The 18427-nt window shown below is 40.2% G+C and overlaps 1 protein-coding gene across 1 annotated transcript in view; it reads right to left on the bottom strand.

Annotated features, from left to right (window-relative positions):
* Window positions 1–2017, bottom strand: part of tox2 (TOX high mobility group box family member 2) — an 85131-nt gene extending 83114 nt beyond the window's left edge. The window contains exon 1 of the mRNA XM_079296325.1: window positions 1884–2017. Coding sequence (XP_079152451.1) covers window positions 1884–1970 — 87 coding nt within the window. The 5' untranslated portion in view covers window positions 1971–2017. The remainder of the gene's footprint in view (window positions 1–1883) is intronic.
* Window positions 2018–18427: the final 16410 nt, after the last annotated feature.

Raw genomic sequence — 18427 nt, 5'->3', positions numbered from 1 at the left:
GTGATCTTAAATATATGTCCTAAGCAGCTACTCTGCATATGCCTCTGTGTGAACTAGACTTGGCAACACACACACACACACACACACAACCGTGAACATTGTAACATTATCACAAGGAAAGAACAATTACACAAAACCCTTATATGTGAGAATATTTTGCTAGGGCTCGCTTTATTAATAATTTAAGATATGATTTAAGGTTAAATTCAGACTTAGGGTTCATGTCAGAGTGAAACGGATGAAGTTGATGTTACAGTAGGTTAGGGGGTTGAGGAATGACTGTAGTCTCATGTATTGTAATTCAAACCTCTCTGCAAGCGAGTGCGGGCGTGAGAGAGTGTGTCTGCGTGTGTTGTTCATGTATACATGCAGGTGACTGTGTGTATGAACAGGGGAGATTAACAATTCAAACATTGCACTGTGCTATAATGTTTCACTTTGTCATCAGCAAATGTGAACTGCCTGCTGGCTTCCTTCCAGGTGCTAAGGCAAGCAAACCCATTTGAATGGCTGCGGGTATATAATGCTTTCTTCTCGCTCTGCCAAATGTTTGAACAAGTTTTACCCAGACCAAATGAAAACAAAAAAAGCTGGCATTGTTGCCTGTGACTTGTCATCTTGGACTATTTGGCAGTTTTGTAAATTTCGAATTTGCCTAAATGCAAAATATTTACAAAGCATCAGCGCGCATGTACATAACATGGAAGGAGTGGAGCAGTGAAAAGGTGATCTCTTTACAGTAGGCCCCATGACATTTAACAGAAATGTCGAGAACTACAGAATTCAGGAAACTTGACAATGTTTAGCTCTCCAAAAAACGACTGGTACTAATATATTTTATGGCGCTTTCCTTCAAAAGGAAGCTTGTAGGTGACAATTAATTTACAGCTATTCCCACTTCAATTTACCAATAAAAGTGTCTGACGTTCCAGTAATACTGGATACGATTTCGTGCGTAAAAACGCACGGTGATAGGAACACAAAGGCTGATCATTTCCAATATGTCATCCTTTATAGAATTAGAAACAACAACGGCTGATTTCTTTGTAGATTGCTAATGAATAATGAATTCCAAAAAGTTATTATCTGGGTACTGACGGGATTGGATGTATGCGCAAAAAGGTGTTAACCAAGCCTGCGCAACATGCGAGTCCATATTCTTCATGGAAACACTTTTATCGAGCAATGAGACAAAATAGGAATAAAATGAAATGAAAATACAGACCGGTCAGTTACAAGCTGCAACTATGTACACATTGGAGCATCACAAATAACCCTGATCGATAACATGCTGTCACTGTCACATTTAGACCCAATCTTGATAGCTGTTTATTGGACTAATTGTGCATTGACCCATGTGGGAACCGGTGTGGAGCAGATAAGATAGCGAGTTTCCGCACTTTGGTAGGCAAGGTTTAAATTATACAGGGAATGTTTTTCTGGTTTACATGTATTCAGAGGGGGGGGAAAGCCACATATTCAGTTTGTGAGCATTCAGCTCCAGTGCGCTGCAGAGAGTGGTGCGCTCCAACTCAGCTCACAGGACAACGTACCCGTAGTTTATCCAGATTAGCAATTTCTAATTAAAAGGAAGCGCGAGAGTTTAGAACAGGTGTCAGGTGTGCTTTTCTGCTCTGTTCAAATCAATCTGCACATCAGAAATAAAACAAAGTTCAGTGATAACGCAGCTCGTGAGCTCATTTCGATCGAATCCATCCAGAGGGAACTGAACGAGCAGCCCTCGCCACTAGTGGTCTTCCTACACATTCTATACATGGCCAACACATGTGTAAGCAATGTTCCTGTGCGCGCGTGCATCATTACACCGAGTGCTGAGCATCGGACCGACTACAATAAGCTCGTAAAGTAGAGATAATCGTTACCTTGTTGGAGTGGTAATAGTCCAAACCGGAGTCAGTCGGTAACGTACCCACGCTTGAAGGGGGAGCTGGATAAAATCTGACGTCCATCTCAGAGTCCGCAAGACTGACGGCATGAAAGCTTAGCTCCAAAAAACCTGAGCGACTTCTCTCTCTCTCTCTCTCTCTCTCTCTCTCTCTCTCTCTCTCTCTCCCTTGCACTCTGTCTGTCTCTCTCTCTCTCACTTGCGTGCGCGCCCTCACTCTCCTTTTCTCGTGTATTAAACCGAACGAAAAGTAGTAGACGAAGAGGATCAAGTCTCTCTAGTAGTTCACTCTTCACATCCGTCCTACACTTTCTTCAGCACGGTCAGGGCGTTCAGCGCGGTGATGCTCTGATATAACATCCCTATAAAGTTCACCGGGAGAGAGGGAGAAAGAGAGGGGTGCTGTCCGCCTTCAGTAGTCACAAGCAAACAAAACCTCAAACGGTCACTGAAGTTGTTTGACAGCCGAGCCGTGCTGCAGGTAAAGACGCAGAATGGATCTTATCGATGCGTTCTCCCTCACAAACAAACAAAAACGCCCCGCGGTCCGTTCCTGGTTTCCAGGCGCGCTGTAGCTTTGTCATGTGGGAGCGCTCAGTTGCATCCATGCGTTCCCGTCCGCAGAGAGACTGCTAGGCTGCGACCTCTATCGGTCAGAGGAGGAACAGGCGGAGAGGGGGGTCAGCGAGGCTGGGAGGATTGGCAGGGGGGGGTTAGTGGAGTGTGAGTCCTCTCAAACTGTCCCCTCTCAGTTGGGGTGGGGCACCAAAGCTGATGTTTGCATTTTCGCTTTTTGTGTTTTCTTATGGGCCACCGTAGTTCCCCTCCACGCTTGGCAAACGGGGAGAAGTTTCAGTTTGTTGCAATCTGCATTCTCACCGTTATATGCCACTAAATATTACACGGTGGCCCTTTAAGTAACAGTATATGCAAAATACATTTCAAGTCAAAAGTAAAAGCTCTTAATGCAGAAACATACCCCTGTGCTGTGTGTGTGTGTGTGTGTGTGTGTGTGTGTGTGTGTGTGTGTGTGTGTGTGTGTGTGTGTGTGTGTGTGTGTGTGTGTGTGTGTGTGTGTGTGTGCGTGTGTGTGTGTGTGTTATGCTACTCTATTTTTATTCTACATATGGAATATTATCACTGAATTGAGGTTGAGCTAAATTTTAGTATTTACTGTATTGTACTTTTTATAAACTGATAATATGTATTCAATGTAAAATCTTAGTTGCAAAGAAACAAGTATGTCGTCATTCGATAAACATATAAAATATTTATCTTTGAATTGTCATCGAGTTCAAGTAAAAATTGGCCTCAAGGAAATACTCAAGTAAAACCACCTTGAAATTGTACAGTACTTGGGCAAATGTACAAATGTACATTACATGACTGGTCTACTACAGCATGGTACTTTGTTCCATTTTTAAGATGAAATAAATCCTACAACTCAAGAACCAAAAGTTTCCAATGATAAACAAATACAAACAGAAATATGTTAGGCTGAATTTTAAAGAAATGTGTATAAATGAAAAAAATCTAAAACATCTCCATCAGATGTAATGTTGTAAATATCAGATCACTAATATATCATGCCATGTTGTTGTACAATGTGGATAAAACGTTTTTGTAACGATAAGCTATTCAAGGAGGAAAAAAGGTTCCAAGCAGCTAGAAGCCTCATTTGCTTTATACGATTGGGGTCTTCCTGTAATCCAGACAAGAAAATCTGACATTTTCCTTTCTTTATAATGTCAGTGAGTGCACTGTCAAGGATGTCCATTAAAAGAGCTACACGTTGGATGTTAGGAGGGCCACAGCTGAGAGCCAGCGAGGAATAACTCTTTAGAGAAGCAAAGGCCAAATACATGTGTAGTTTGTTTAAATACAGTCTTCAACAGGAATGAAATATGACTTCCTGTTAGTGATAATCATAAGGAAAAACAATAGGGGTTTAAAACATATTTTAATAAATGCATGAATTTGTGTTTTGCTTTCCCTTTCTAAACCTGTAAAACACGTCGACACCACTTGTTATGATGTGTAATTCTGCCATAATTTAGGTTAAGAAGTTCATACTAAACTGTCAGTTTCAATTCAATGCCAGCTATTTCGGTATAATTGACTTCTTTTCACTTTGTTTAGTTGTGATGCCAGTCTTCTATCCGGCAGGCAGTTTGAATGCACACTGAGTATAGATCGGCTTCTCATGGACGCTGAGATAATATATATTGCTACCGTGCTCCAGCTTTGACCCTTGCATACACACAGCTGGACAAACGCAAAACATACGCACGCAGCGGTCGACACAACAGGATGTAAACACAGAACAATGTCCAAGTGGAGCTTCAAATAGGTGCGGAGAGGCAAAATAACACCACTCACAGCCAAATGTGTATCACACTTCTCACAAGAATGGGGTGGAGTGGTGTTATGTGCTCACTCATACGTGGAGGGGAAGTGTCATTAATGTGTTTCTGCTTGCCAATGTGTGTATTTGTCTCTCTGTGCTTTTGGTACACGTGTGGGAGGTTGTTTTTTGTGTGCGTGTGTTTGTGTTAACCAAGCTGCCATTGTCATCCCGGTGGGTGACTTGTTGGCCCCCTCAGGACTGTGCCTATGTCTGTGTAGATATTACGCAGCATGGTGGCTCTGGCCCTGGGGTGTGAGCCTGTTTTAATACCAGGCACAGATGGGTCGCACCGTGGGCTCGCTGTGGAGGTCTGCCTTCAGCTGCCAGCTCAGGCTGTCCTGAATCCAAGCTCATAAGGTTAACTGTCACAAAGATGCCGATTTCTCCTCACTCTGCACCTCTGTGTCGCTGTCTGGCTGATTCTTCTCTGACCGTCTCTCGCTTTCTCTCCTAGTGTCACTTGTTCACTCGGTCTCTCGGTCACTGCAGAATATACAGTACACAGGGGTGTCTGGCACGGGCCGACTCATGGCCTCATGGGAAAGGAATGTGTGTAGTGTTTTGTGTTGCAGCGCTGCGTAACACAGAGTGTTGGCCAGACAGAAAGGGAATTATGCCACAGACAATGTTTGATTTTTCTTTTTTTTTAAAGCCGGGGTGGAAGAAATTTGATAAATGTGAAGAAAAAAGAAAGAGGTGAGACACAGGTTGGAATTAGTTCGGGGGGGAGGGACTCAGACTGGTGTAACATGGAAATAAAGGGGACATGACACAGGGAGAGAAAAGTCACACGCACTTTTAAAGATGTGACACACTCAAGAACAATTTCTTTCCAACGTGGGATGCAAATCACATCTTCTAGCCTAACATCTTGAAATGCACGCATCCACTCAGAGCAATTAGCAAGAACAAACACTTTTTATTGCCTCGGTAAGAGCTGCTGTTCCACCAATGAGAAGAAAATATTAAACAATACTTTCCATTAAGGGTTATGACCTGGCTGGTACTTAGATGATGTCAGCAGTACTGGTTTTATAACTTCTTCTCGGCTTAAGTGATCTTACTTTTCAAAAATTGATTACAAATTTTCGTTTTTGAAGAAAGATAACTTCTAGACGCGGTTACTCTCGGTCCTCGAACGATTTCAGTTCTTAAAGCAAAGGAACTCAGTAATGTTCTGTAATGCATTGTGCTTTTACAGAAGCAATAGGCTTCGGGGAGGAAAATGTTTTATTCAAATTGGTTTACAATTTAGCTTTAAAACTAAATATTTACGAAGAGTGGCACACGACAAAGATAAATACATTTCTTCCATTTCTACTTTGCCACTTAGATTTCTCCTCTTGCACTTAAGTGAGTTGTTAATTCTTCTTCCGCTTGGAAATGTGCATTTATCACCACAGACGAGCAACGAACAACACCAGAGAAATAATTCTTCCCTTTATCTCAAGACACAGTCTGTCTGGGTATTTTGCAAATGTTCTCCCTTTGCTTGTTTGTTTTATATCACTGTATACCATTTAAAAGTGCTTTTATCACATGATGAGATATTTGCCCCTCTTCTTTTGTCTCATACGTTTTCAAAGCAAATGTTAAACAACACATATTTCAAAGAGGAGAGCACCAATTGCTGTGATTATGTGAACTGATATAAGTCTTTATCATGAAAATGTACAAGAAGCTTAGCGAACGTAACTTGCTTCAATATGCAACGATATAACTATATAAACAAGACCATGTTACAGTATATATTTGATATTTAATGCTTCACAGTAGCATTCTAAAGACAGTTTTCATAGTAATGTGAATGGCAGCCATTCACAGCGATAGATCCTCTTTACTAAATGTGTGACCTTTGCATTGGTCTCCATCTGCAATCTGGGAGGTATTGAGGTAAAGCTGTTTCATTGGTCGAAATATCCTGAAGGTGCTCATATTGATAGTATCACCTTCCTATCACATTTTAAAACAGTGTTTTTCGAGCGAGTTGACCCTTTGCTAAGTCCTTCTCCTCGAATGCAGACTGGGCAATCATAGCGTAGCATCGGCCAGCTCTGACGAGGCTTCGATAACTATCCGGCTGCGCTCCGTAGACTCTCATGCAGTCGTTTCAGATTTTCTTTATTCTCAGGCTGTTTTTGTAGATTTGGAGCTCGTCATGGTTAAACGTTGCGTAATAGTGATACTCGTTACTCAGAAAGGTTGGAAGGAGCTATGCGTTTCTAAAATGATACGTTGGTGTTTCACTTTGACACTGTGATATGTAGTTTCTTTCTTTGTCTTTTTTAAACTGCTTTCCCCGCTAATTCAGTTTAACATCCTGGATATATCCTGCAGACACATATTGTAGACCACATGACAACCTTACGATGGCATTGGAGAAGAAGTCAAGGGATCACCAAAGTTTTGGATGTATCCTCTGGGAACCATGAATATCTGTAGGTTTTCATGGCAATCCATCCTGTCGTCGGGATAATTCTGCCTGGACCAAAGTGGTGGACAGACTAGCTGACAGACTGACATTGCCGTAGCACAGCATTTGCATGACAAAAAACAATAGCCACCTGATTTCCCCCGATTGGAATTATAACGTTTTATTTTTGTCACAGAAGGCAAATACTAAAAAATAAACCTTTCAGTCATACTTTGTTCAAATACACAAGTCGGGCACATAACTGTGAGGCTATAGATTAAAGAGGTAGAGCTTGGTTGCTCATCATATTTTGAAACCTCATAGAAACGAGTTTGAGAGGACTTTGGAGATAGAACGTTTTATTTTTTTGCATATAGTGGACCTAATCAAAAAATGACTTGTCAAAGAATAGTGTCAAGTAAATAACTAATGTGTGGTTAGGAATTAGATGCCTCTGAGCAGGCTGTTCTATGCAGCGCTTGTACCTGAAATGAATGCATTGTAATTCGTAGATATTGTACATAATCAATTTTTATGTAATTAACACAATCATGAACGAGGAAGTATAAAGGCCGCAATAACTCACACAGCTCGAGTGGGAGAGGTGGTGGATGGGTCGAACAAAAAGTGGTCTTTCCCCAATAAAGTGAACAGTAGTGAATGACATGAGCATGGGAGTTTTGCTAAAACATCTTTAACTGTGTTGCTTGCATGTAAAACGGCTCCAAATGATTAATAATTCAAAGAATGGGAAGTGGAAAAAGAGGTGTCAACAAAGAACCTCCACACTGTATTTCAGAGGTCCTACTGTACACTAATTCAGTATTTCTTAAGTGGCATCCTCCTCCTCCGCACGAGAGAATACACATTAGCCTATCCTCTCATCTGTAACAAATAAGCAGAGTTATGCAAGTGTTATTTAATGTCACTATAATAAGACCTTCAGTTCCCCACTACTTATGGGAAGTGAAGCTGTCAAGATGCAGTTTTGTCAGACACAGCAGGACTTTGGTTGTTGGTCATTTTGTGTAAAATATGAATGCGTATTCTTTTGTAAAACAGGTCAAAGCTTTCAGATTCAGAATTAACTGTCAGAAGATTTGGAGGTCAAAGAGTTTCTTAATTAACATCACGGCAGTACGAGGTTATTTTTCACATGCATGTTCTTTTCCTTTTAGACTAAATTGGAAGTCCTAAATGTTGCTCCTTTCCCTCTGATTTAATTTAGCACTGATGTAAATGTTGTAACAGCATTGCCTCGGTCTACTGGTAGCAATTCCATATAAGGTTGTCCTGAAAGAAGCAAACAGCAAAGTGATGGTAAACAGGAAATAGTTCAATAGGTCCATTAAGCAGAGAGATGATTCATTAATGACCCTAATTTACACAGAAAACACAGTTTTTCGCGGAATTGCAAAGAAGCAGTAAATATGTGACCATAAATAAAAACCCATGGAAACAGATCATGTTGGAAACATTCACCTTTGCTTTGATTTGTGTCATTTGTGTTCAGTGGACCACTTTGTGACAAAGCAGCTTGTAAAAACGCTCGGTTAATGACTTTGCTTTTGACTTTGGTTCTATACAACACATTTCCCTTCATGTCAATTTAAACTGAATCAAACTGGTACTCCGCTGCTTAATTTTTCCCTTTCACATTTCCACTCGTCTCCAGCTGCCTAAATATGTTGAATGAAAAGCCATTCAGCTCAGTTTGGCTGTTTCTCCTTCAATCGTGCATCAAATCATTTCTATTATTTTGTTTCAAAACGACCATGTCCATGACCATAAACAGAAGACAAATAACCGAATTAAATTAGGACTCTGAGGAAGTCTGCAGACAAACAATGGGCATGATGACATGACAGGGTTTGGTGGAATGCAATTCTGAGTTAACAACACATAATGGCTCCAGACCCTCTAGACACAGCAAGTGACCACTGACCAACGCCTTACAAAAGACCCCATTCTTGTCTGGGGATATTTTAATGCTTGGTCCCGCTGACCTGCAGTCAATTTTTATTTGCTCGTCTGTGAGATCATATTTCTGATGTTCTTTCAGAGAGCAGAACTGTATCGCGAGCAAAGACGCATACTGTACATGACAACCTGAATCTAACTTCACTGTGAAACATGCACTGGCAGAGCATCAACTGAATTACAATGTGCAAATAAACGAAACTATGTGTGACAGTTCCAGAATGACAACAATTATAAACCGAAAATCACTTTGCAGAATATGCACTTCTCTTCTACCAAAGCACAGTTCAGTTTCGTATCAAAGCGAGTGTGAATAAAATGTGTGGGAGGCCGTGGCAGACTCGCCACAAAGGGCTGTTCAATGGTGAACCTTTGCTAACCTTTTCTAGCCACTGACCTTCAATAATGAGACTATGTTGTCTCTTGTTCCTTCGGACAATCGGCCATTGAAACAACTGCCATTCATGGAGTCCGCTCCACCCTCTGCGTGACCCTTTTCCACACTAGTAATTAGCTGCTGTTGCATTTCCACCAGATACAAACCAACCAATCACAATACTTGCTGTTCATACACAGATATGACGTTTGATTGAATTATATTTTTTTTGCTGTACCATTTACATGTGAACAATTGGTGGTTTCGGTGCATCAGAAACACAAATGATCCAAATCAATCAAATTATCTTTGAGGGGGAAAAATGTAAAACTATTTCTTTCTGATTGATGCAAAACAATTAAAAAAATGTTTATTTTAATTTAGCCTTCAGATTTGTTCCTCGAAAATATAATTTCAACTCATATTTGCACAGCCCCATCATCCCCTCTTGCTCCCATTCCACTCCTGAATAAACCCTCCTCTTCATCATCCTCTCATTCGCCGACCTTCTACTTATGTAGCACATGAGAAATGAGAGGGGGATGGGAGGGAAGATGAATGAAACGAGGAGTATGGAATGAAAGGGAGGGGGGGGGGGGAGAAGAAGAGAGCAAGATTGGGAAAAATGCCCTTTGACTGGATTTAAAAGTCTGTGGCATTTCATTTTCAGAGAGAGGGGAGCTTCATCTCCTTCAGATCCTTTAAGGGCCAACCTAATTGATTAATGTTTCCATCTCATTGAGAAGAGGAGGGGGACCATTTGAAGCTTAACTGGAGCCTTTCACATTCCCAAGTCTTAAAACAGAACCACCACAGAGAGAGATGATGACAGAATGAAAGGCCGAGTGATGAAACAAAAGTCTAAAATTCTCGCAGATGAGTGAAATATGCTGAAGGTCGAAATTGTTTCAATAATACACTGAACATAGAGGAATGGGGACGTGTCTTACCCACTACTATAAGATCTCCCGGTAATGAAATAATGTACATGGGTTTAGCAATGAGGTATTCGGTTTTCAAAGAGGCTGTTTAGGTTTCTGCACCTGTCACGGGGAGCCAGCAGCAGGCACTTTATGTGATTGGGAAATCTAATGCAAGAAAATGCATCGCCTTTCCATCGAGAGGGACGTCTGAGGGAGGCAAAAACAAACATGCTTGACATTAAATCTGTGGTCGAAAAGGGAAAATATATCTTTATATCTGGTAAATTTAGTGCTTTGAACAGCTGGCGCTTTCCCCGATAACACGAGTATTTTAGTTTTCAATTCATGACACGTGATACGTAAGGTCTTACACTGATTTCCAGCGTTGCGTGCCCTGGACTTCAGGTCACAAGCACACAAAGCCGATCGTGGCGGAATAGAAGTAACGGGAATTAATGAGAGGAGAAACTCACAACGTCATAGCTATGCATGCTCAGGTGCGAGCTAATCAGCCCGGCGTGATTAGAAATCTCAAAAATCACTTTTTGAAAACGCACCATGATTACTTGCCCTTTGCATGTTGTTGACAGCAACATGGAAATATTTATGTATCGAAGAGACTCTGGGCCATTTTCAATTGCACAACAAAACCAGTGGAGAGAAGCCAAAACAGTGCTGACCTTTACCCAACATGGTATACTAAATATGAAAGGTCAGCTTGCATGGTGGGGGAGGGTGCCACTGAAGTCTAGCACATATAGCAGCAACAGACAAAATAGTGTAATATCTATCAGGCAGATCCCCATGCTGCCTTCGGAGGTCAATTGAATGTGAGGGGTGTCGAGGCAAGAGGGAAGGAAAGATACATGGTTCAATCTACCTCTGTATCCTCGTGCTGCTCTTGAATTTGAGACGCGCTGCTCTGCAGCATATTGGCTGTTTTTATAAACCTTATTAATCTTGCAGCTCTTAAAGCTGGTGTTAAAATCTGCTCCACTGCCTGAGTCAAACATTATTGTAATTTAAAATCATTTTTGGTTACTTAACTAAAAACTGTGAAACTCCTAAATAACAGCCTAATAATTAAGGCTCTGTTTTATAATCCAAATGTCTCCCGAAACTGGAGACGATTTAGATGCCAATCGCTCTGCTTACTGCAGAAAGCGTTCACGAACAAAACAAAAATAATGACCTCCCATGCATTTAGTTCTTGTGCTCTCAGAATGAATTACTGTTCAAGTAATTTGCAGCTTTAATGTTAATACCGTATCTTTGAGGGTAAACCCTCCTTTTTGGCTATCGTCTCATATTCAGCATGTTCTAATATAACAGATGGGAGACATGCATTTATGTCCTCTGGGGAAAAAAATGGCCTCCCAATTTGTATTTTTGGTAAGATTGATTTTGAATTAATCTTAAAACTGGCGTAGTATTTGATTCTGTTTGGTAAAAACATTGCTTTTAAACTCATATCCCATAACGAGGATCTGATCCAAACCCATGAAGTTAAATCAAACATTTACCTGTTTGAAAAGAGAGAGAAACTGTTTTGAGCAACGGCATGTTTGTGGATACTCGCACGCTGTGACTATTCGAATACAGTTTTCATACACCATATACATCTCACATCAGCCACTACAGTCATATAGTACTGTAGACAACTGGAAAATGTTGCACCAGATAAAGTTATAAAAAAAATATGCATATGTACATAATATATACCTACTTATATATGTCAATTGAATAATCTGTGATGAACATAGTGTCTTCGCTATGAACAACAGTGTTCATACCTGGCATCCATTATTTAAATCCAGCTGGGGGGTTTTCATTGGTCCGGTTCATGTGATGCATAACTACCATCTTAACCAGATACCTTGTAAATACACAGTAGTCATAGGACAATGATTATCTGACCAAGCCAATAAACAACTGACTGGTCCACAATGGATCATATGGGATAGTGATGGCTAGGAATAAAAAAGCAGGAATTCCTAATAGCTGCGACCATGTAAACGCATGCATCCACACACCTCCCACAAGTGTCTACAAGAAATGGATCATGAGTTATGAAAGGGGCGGGGCTAAAGTGTAGGTGCCTTTTTGTTACAGGCGACTGTCCCTGCCACACCCACGTTTTTGCAAAAGAACACCTTGAGACCCACACATTTGACCACCATGCCAAAGTATAGCCTCCGGGGGAGAAAAACATGGGCGCCAAAGGATGGGGCCATTTTTGTGGGCTGACCGAGTGTGCTATAGAGCTGCTTGGCACAGATAAAAAAATAAAGGGAGTTGTGTCCCTAAAATTTAAGCAAAATATACATTTTTTGTTGACATATGGAAACTTTGAAATGGGACTGGCCTTGTGTCCCGTTCTAACATAATTGGTGTAGAATTGCTGACTGAGGGGCATCCTGAGCTTCTGAGTTGGTACACAATAACTTTGATTGTTGTTTCATAGTTTCCACCACAACAAATGGCAGCACACAGGAAGCAAAGAGCTCAGAGACTTCCTGCCTTACGGTACGTCTTGCCCACACTCAGGACTTTCTTAAATATGGGATTGTACATTGAGTTCAAGAAAAGATTGACAGACATTTGAAAGAGGAGCTATAGCAGTGCACACATATGGACCGTATGGTTTTTTTTTTGATGGTCAACAAATCCCACACTAAACCAACTCCATCATTATCAAAAACAATCGCTCACTACCATAGATCTACCAATATCACTAAACATCAAAGCACTCAAATATCATTTGAAATAAAGCATGCACTGCTGTTCAGAAGGGCTTGGAAAGTTGCTTTCATAAGCGGACTGGCCATCTGGAGAGCCCGGAGTTTTCTCGGTGGCTAGCCGACCTGCGGGGCAGGCAGAGAGCCAAACAAGGCTGATACAAAAAGATTTTAAAAGCCTGGTCTGACAGCTAGAGTGGCAGCGGAGGGAGGCTGAAATATGAGAACAAGATCAAATGAGACTTAAAGTGTAAAGACAGATCCAATTAAAAAACACAAAGTGGTTCATTTATATGGTAGCCTATAACAAGTAATGCAACACGTGTTGATACAATAGTAATTACAAACAATCATGTCAATGAAATATCACTGATAATACTTTGCTATGTTTTACTGTATGTCCATATTGTGAGGGCCAGAGTGTCTGCGCAACAGCATTTGTCATTGTTAAAATGTTCTCTATTACCTTCACAATAATAGAGTTTTTTTTGGTATTTATAGGTAAATTGATACACTGTACATTGACAAGAATCTATTTAAATTCATAAGCATCTTCATCCTGAACTTATTTGATTACATTTTAATATAATAATATAATTATTGATAATATAATTAATAGTCTAATTCAGTTTTAAAGTATAGCATTAGTTGCTTTTTTGGCCACTCGGGGGCAGAAAAACTCATTAACATGAGAAACAATCACGCCTGACATATTCATTAAGTTGCTACGGCTGTTACTCTACAGTTGCCTCAATTCAATTGTATTGCCATGTTTTCTTTTTCATTAAAAGTTATTCTCAAGCTGGATTCATTCCAAAACAAACTGACAACAACAATTTGCTTTGTGAGTCTAACTTTTGCTGTTTTACCAGCGAGCTCACTAAATGTCGACCATCTCTGCAATTATAGCAGGATGGGAAGAACAAGGACACCTCTTCTTATTCTCCTAATTCTGACTCGGGAGTGTTCCCCCATTGTTCTATAATGGTCACCCTTCTGCTTATAGCCACATCACTTAATTAGCCTAGACTAGCTACTTCTGCCTTATTATGTAGTTGGAGCATGTTTAAGCAAACAAATAGTGTACAGCTCATTTTTAATTAGCTGAATCAATTGTCTGAGTAGGAATATTGGGTTTTAGATACAACATATAGCCACAGTTGACACTTCTGTAGTTCTTTCACCGAGTGGGAAATATCTTTGCTGTCTCAAATCCCAGAGTACTGGAATTACAACTAGCAGGCTGATGTGATGATGTTTTCTTGGCTTGAACAGTGTGAACGTGGCACTACTCCCTCTTAGCCACACCTCCCAGGTCTGATCCCTTCACATATTCTTTTCCTCGTCGTTTTGTCTATTAACTCACATTAACATCGAAAGGTCTTCCAGGTTGACTTTATCTCAACCTCATTCCTCTCAATTACCAACAGGAGGCAACCCCTAATTATCTTAATTAATCTTTACAAGTCCAATTAACTGTGCCTGTTTCCCCACCAACACCAAACTATCGAGAATCAGAGCGGGCTATGTTTCTGACTGATGGGTCTGGGTCCATAGTTCAGGCTCTGATGGAGTCCTGGCAAAAAAAAGTGTACTATCTGTGAAGAGGTCCTTCCCTCCGAAATGAATTCAGTTTATAAATCACAATAGTGAGAGGTAAACAGTCCCTTCAGCAGTACGCGTAGGTCTATGAATCTGAGTGAATGGCTTTGGGTTATGTAATGCTGGGGCAACAACAACTCATCCAAAAGCATTCAGGATGACAGGTTTATCTCGACTATATTTACTCCCAGGGAGGGTGGTGTTTTTTGGAGACCAAATTTTTACAAATTATTTGGCAAAGTCTCACAGACAGTTTAATCCGTCGCTGTAGTTCTGTGAATGACAAACAATCGTCACGCTCTGCTGTCATCAAAGGGCTTTTCATTCCTTGTGTGGTGACTTGGGAAACATTCATTCTGAATGTCTGGAATGAAGAATATCTTCATTGCTTTTCTCTCTGCATTTCACTTGTGACAGGCAACATTTGCAACCAACACTACACCGCATTACATTAATTGTGATTTAAAAAAAGACACAATCCACTTTAGATAAACGAATCTCATGCACGATAATCAAGAATATTTTGTCACAGACTCTTAAGCAATTTCCATCCGCACAAAAGATATACCTTGGTTTTTTGAGAAGTGGAAAAGAGGAGATTTATACCATCTTGTAAAGTTACATAAGCCACTCTCGGCTCATGACATACTTAAATAAGCAAAGGTTGTGTAACAGCTCTGCACTTTTCCATTGCAAAGCATTGCAAAGCAAATTAATAGGTGCACAGGAATTTACAAGTGAAGCAAAACATTGTACCAGATTCCTGCTTTTGTTCTCTGTGTGCATTAAGCCGTGTTTTCGCATAAAAAAATGAAGTTACAGCTGTAAAGTATTTCCTTCACTGGTGGTGACTCACAGGAAGTTAAAGGGAAAAGTGAAAAAAACAACAAGTCAGAGCTGCACAAACACCGAGCACGCACATGCGCGCAGAAACGCTGTGTGTTCGTGCGTGAGAGAGAAACACAGACGTGATGTGGCTGCCTGTGTTGTGTACCCGTCTATTAAAAGAGAAAGGGGTGTGGTTGTGAGAGCTGGAAGAAGCTATTCATCACTATTCTGTGTGACCGTGCCCTCTTATGCATTCAGAATAGCTGCTGTTATGAGTAAAGCCTTTCATGGCGTCATTAATATTTGACAGAAAACATGGCTTTTTTATCAGACGAACATTTGCACCATTTCTTTTCTCTTCTCTTGACGTGAGCCCCGTGTCACTGTGCATTACAGGCTTTTGCTTTTATCTCGCTTGGTTCTGTTTCTGAATCAGCCACACACCTCCATGCGTCCCATTCGTCCCCTCTGAGAGCATGAATTAAAATGTATACTTGTGTAAAAAAGACAAAGCATTTAGTCCACCCCTTTGATCTTAAATTCCATCCGCCTCGGTCACCCTCCTCCGCAGTCATGAATGTTTCCTTTACTGTACCTCTATTATCACAATATTTACCGCCACACCTCCATTACTTCAAACATCTGCATCATTATCATTAATTCATGTCCGTCATTTTGTTTATTCCCGCTCATACTCGGTGGACATGGGACGGGTATTGGAAACAGATGCAATCGAGTGAATAACAGCGTTGCAGGATGGCGTTTCCTTGTGTTGTTAGTAGATGTAAACAACCTGTCCTGTTTACTGTGGTGTGTTCATGCTCCCTATGAAAGTAATGGGTAGATCACAGACTTATATTTGGACAAACACAGGACCCATATCAAGGGATGTTGGGCTTTTTCATCTAATACGAGCCACTCTTACACTTTTTCATACACACTGTGAACTGTTTTAGAGATGAAATGATTTGTCGATCGGAAGAAGAATCATGCTAAATGGTGAGTAAATGTTTCATTTATTTTCTGAGCAATAATTACATTACAAATGTTTTTCATGACCGAATGAAAAAAGGAATTTAAAGATGCCACCCTGAGCTCTGGGAATCTATAATAAGACGTTTTCTCACTTTATAGACAAAGAAGAGAAATGAATAGCCTATTAAACAATATTGAAAATAATATGTAGTTGCAGCCCCACCATGTCTCACATAATGGATGACAAAAAGTCCCCTATCCTCCTTTCCACTTAACCTGCGACAGTCACAGCATTGGAAATATTCAGAACTGATTCAGGATAACATTTTGGACATGGTCTGCCTCTGTAATACATCAGTAAACCTTATAATTGATACTATACAGATTGTATGAAATGGGCTTTTATAATAGCTTCATGTTCATCAGCAGTTTAGTTCCAACACTACCAGCGCAATGCGAAATGGTGTTAATATTAATCCACAAAGACACGTTAACAGTGAAGTACCTGAGCTATCTGTTATGTTTCTGTGTAATTATTGCACATGAAGTGAAATCTTCTGCAGGAAAGTGTGTATACAGTACCCAGTATGTGTGCATCTATTTGGGTATTGCATTTATGAAATAGATAGTGAGAGATTGTGACACCACAATCTGTGCAGGAAATGATCATATTTGCAGTAATTTACCAATTCATAAAGCTGTGACGTTTTAGTTATGGTTAGGATGTTAAATCACACAGTCAAAGATGTTAGTATAGGGATAGTAAGTAGCAGCTTTCAGACTTCATACGACATTACGATGTCCAACCAATGTCAACATTTAAAAAGGTCACATTTTCTGTTCGATTTGTTGTTTTTGTGGTGGCAAACAGATTCATGAGTCACCTCTCTTCTGCCACCAGCAGTTAGTTTCAGTTGAACATTTTTGTTGCTAGTAGCAACCAGTACTGACACGGTCTGTGGCAGTTTACTTCGACCCCTTTTTCCGGGCCTTTACCGTCATCATTATCCGTGTAGCCATTAATCTGTTTCGTGTCTGATCGTTTAATGTAGTTTTCAGTTTACTGCCAGCCAAGCTAGCCATTACACAAGCTGTCTGAGGCTAATGTGTTGCATAAGTAACTGTTAAGTCACTGTTGAGAGAAGTGGTATGCTGTTATGACTGTTATAAATGATGTTACTTGTGGAGACATAATGTTCATCTTTCACTTGTGATACTTCCTGCCGTGATGGAATCCAGATTCCTTACGAGTTGGTTTGTGTCGTCGAAGTCAGCAACAAAACAATTTAAAATAAATGCTTTCAACGCTTTCTCTGACACGTTCACCTGTTTCATGTCGAATACAACTTCAACTGATTTGTATTCTTCAACCGATCGCTTTCAGTGCTTGAACTTCAATTGAAGGCATCGAGTGGTTTGCAGATATTTAGGATGACAACATTCTTTCTGCCGACTGGATTGATAAAAGATGACGAATGATGCACTGAATGTTAAATGAATGTCTATTGGGAAAAAAAGAATAATGGCAACTCAGACTTGATGTTTGTTCACTTAACAAATAAAAGTTTTGTATTTTAAAATGAATCTAAAAAATATGAATAGTATGACCGCCTCTATCTCCTGAACACCTCCTGAACCCGTATTCTATATAACTAGCTTGGTGAATAAAGCAGCATCAAATATTTATTACAAATAGCTGTATTAATCATAAATATTCATTGGCACAGCACGCTTATGTTCTGTATTGACAGAGCAGTCATAACATTCTCCAATTATTCGACAGAGCAGCCAGTGTACCGGAGAGAAGCCTGTCCTTACCACATCGTATTCATCTTATACATCTTCCTATTGGTTCTGATCTAATATTCTCTGTTTGCATCTCAGCTCTGGTGCCCTTTCCACAAATCAGGTGTTTAGTTTATATCCCAGTGGTAAACAAAATGGGAAAAAAGTTCACAATGAAGCAATTTATTTGAATGTCGGCTTCCTCCATTTGTATCGTATATCCAATAGTTTGTGCCATTGCAGTTTCTCATCCAGGTCTAAGAATACATTTATTTAGTTTGTCTCGTAATGGTGCATTAGGAAAGAATACAAGCTCAGATTTTACCATCATTGACATGTAGCAGAATAATAAAGCAATTCTGAACAAGACAAATGGATCGTACAAGGTAACTGATTGAAAATCAGGGGGTTTCTTTTAATGACAAAATAAGATCTCTAGTCATTTATCTCATACTACAAATGATACAACAGAAATGAAACATTTGTTATCTAGC

The sequence above is a fragment of the Melanostigma gelatinosum genome, assembly GCF_949748355.1.
Source record: "Melanostigma gelatinosum genome assembly, chromosome: 3".
In the NCBI taxonomy this organism is placed as follows: domain Eukaryota; kingdom Metazoa; phylum Chordata; class Actinopteri; order Perciformes; family Zoarcidae; genus Melanostigma; species Melanostigma gelatinosum.
Note: the sequence above shows the minus strand (reverse complement) of the source record. Positions and strands in the feature narration are given on the sequence as shown.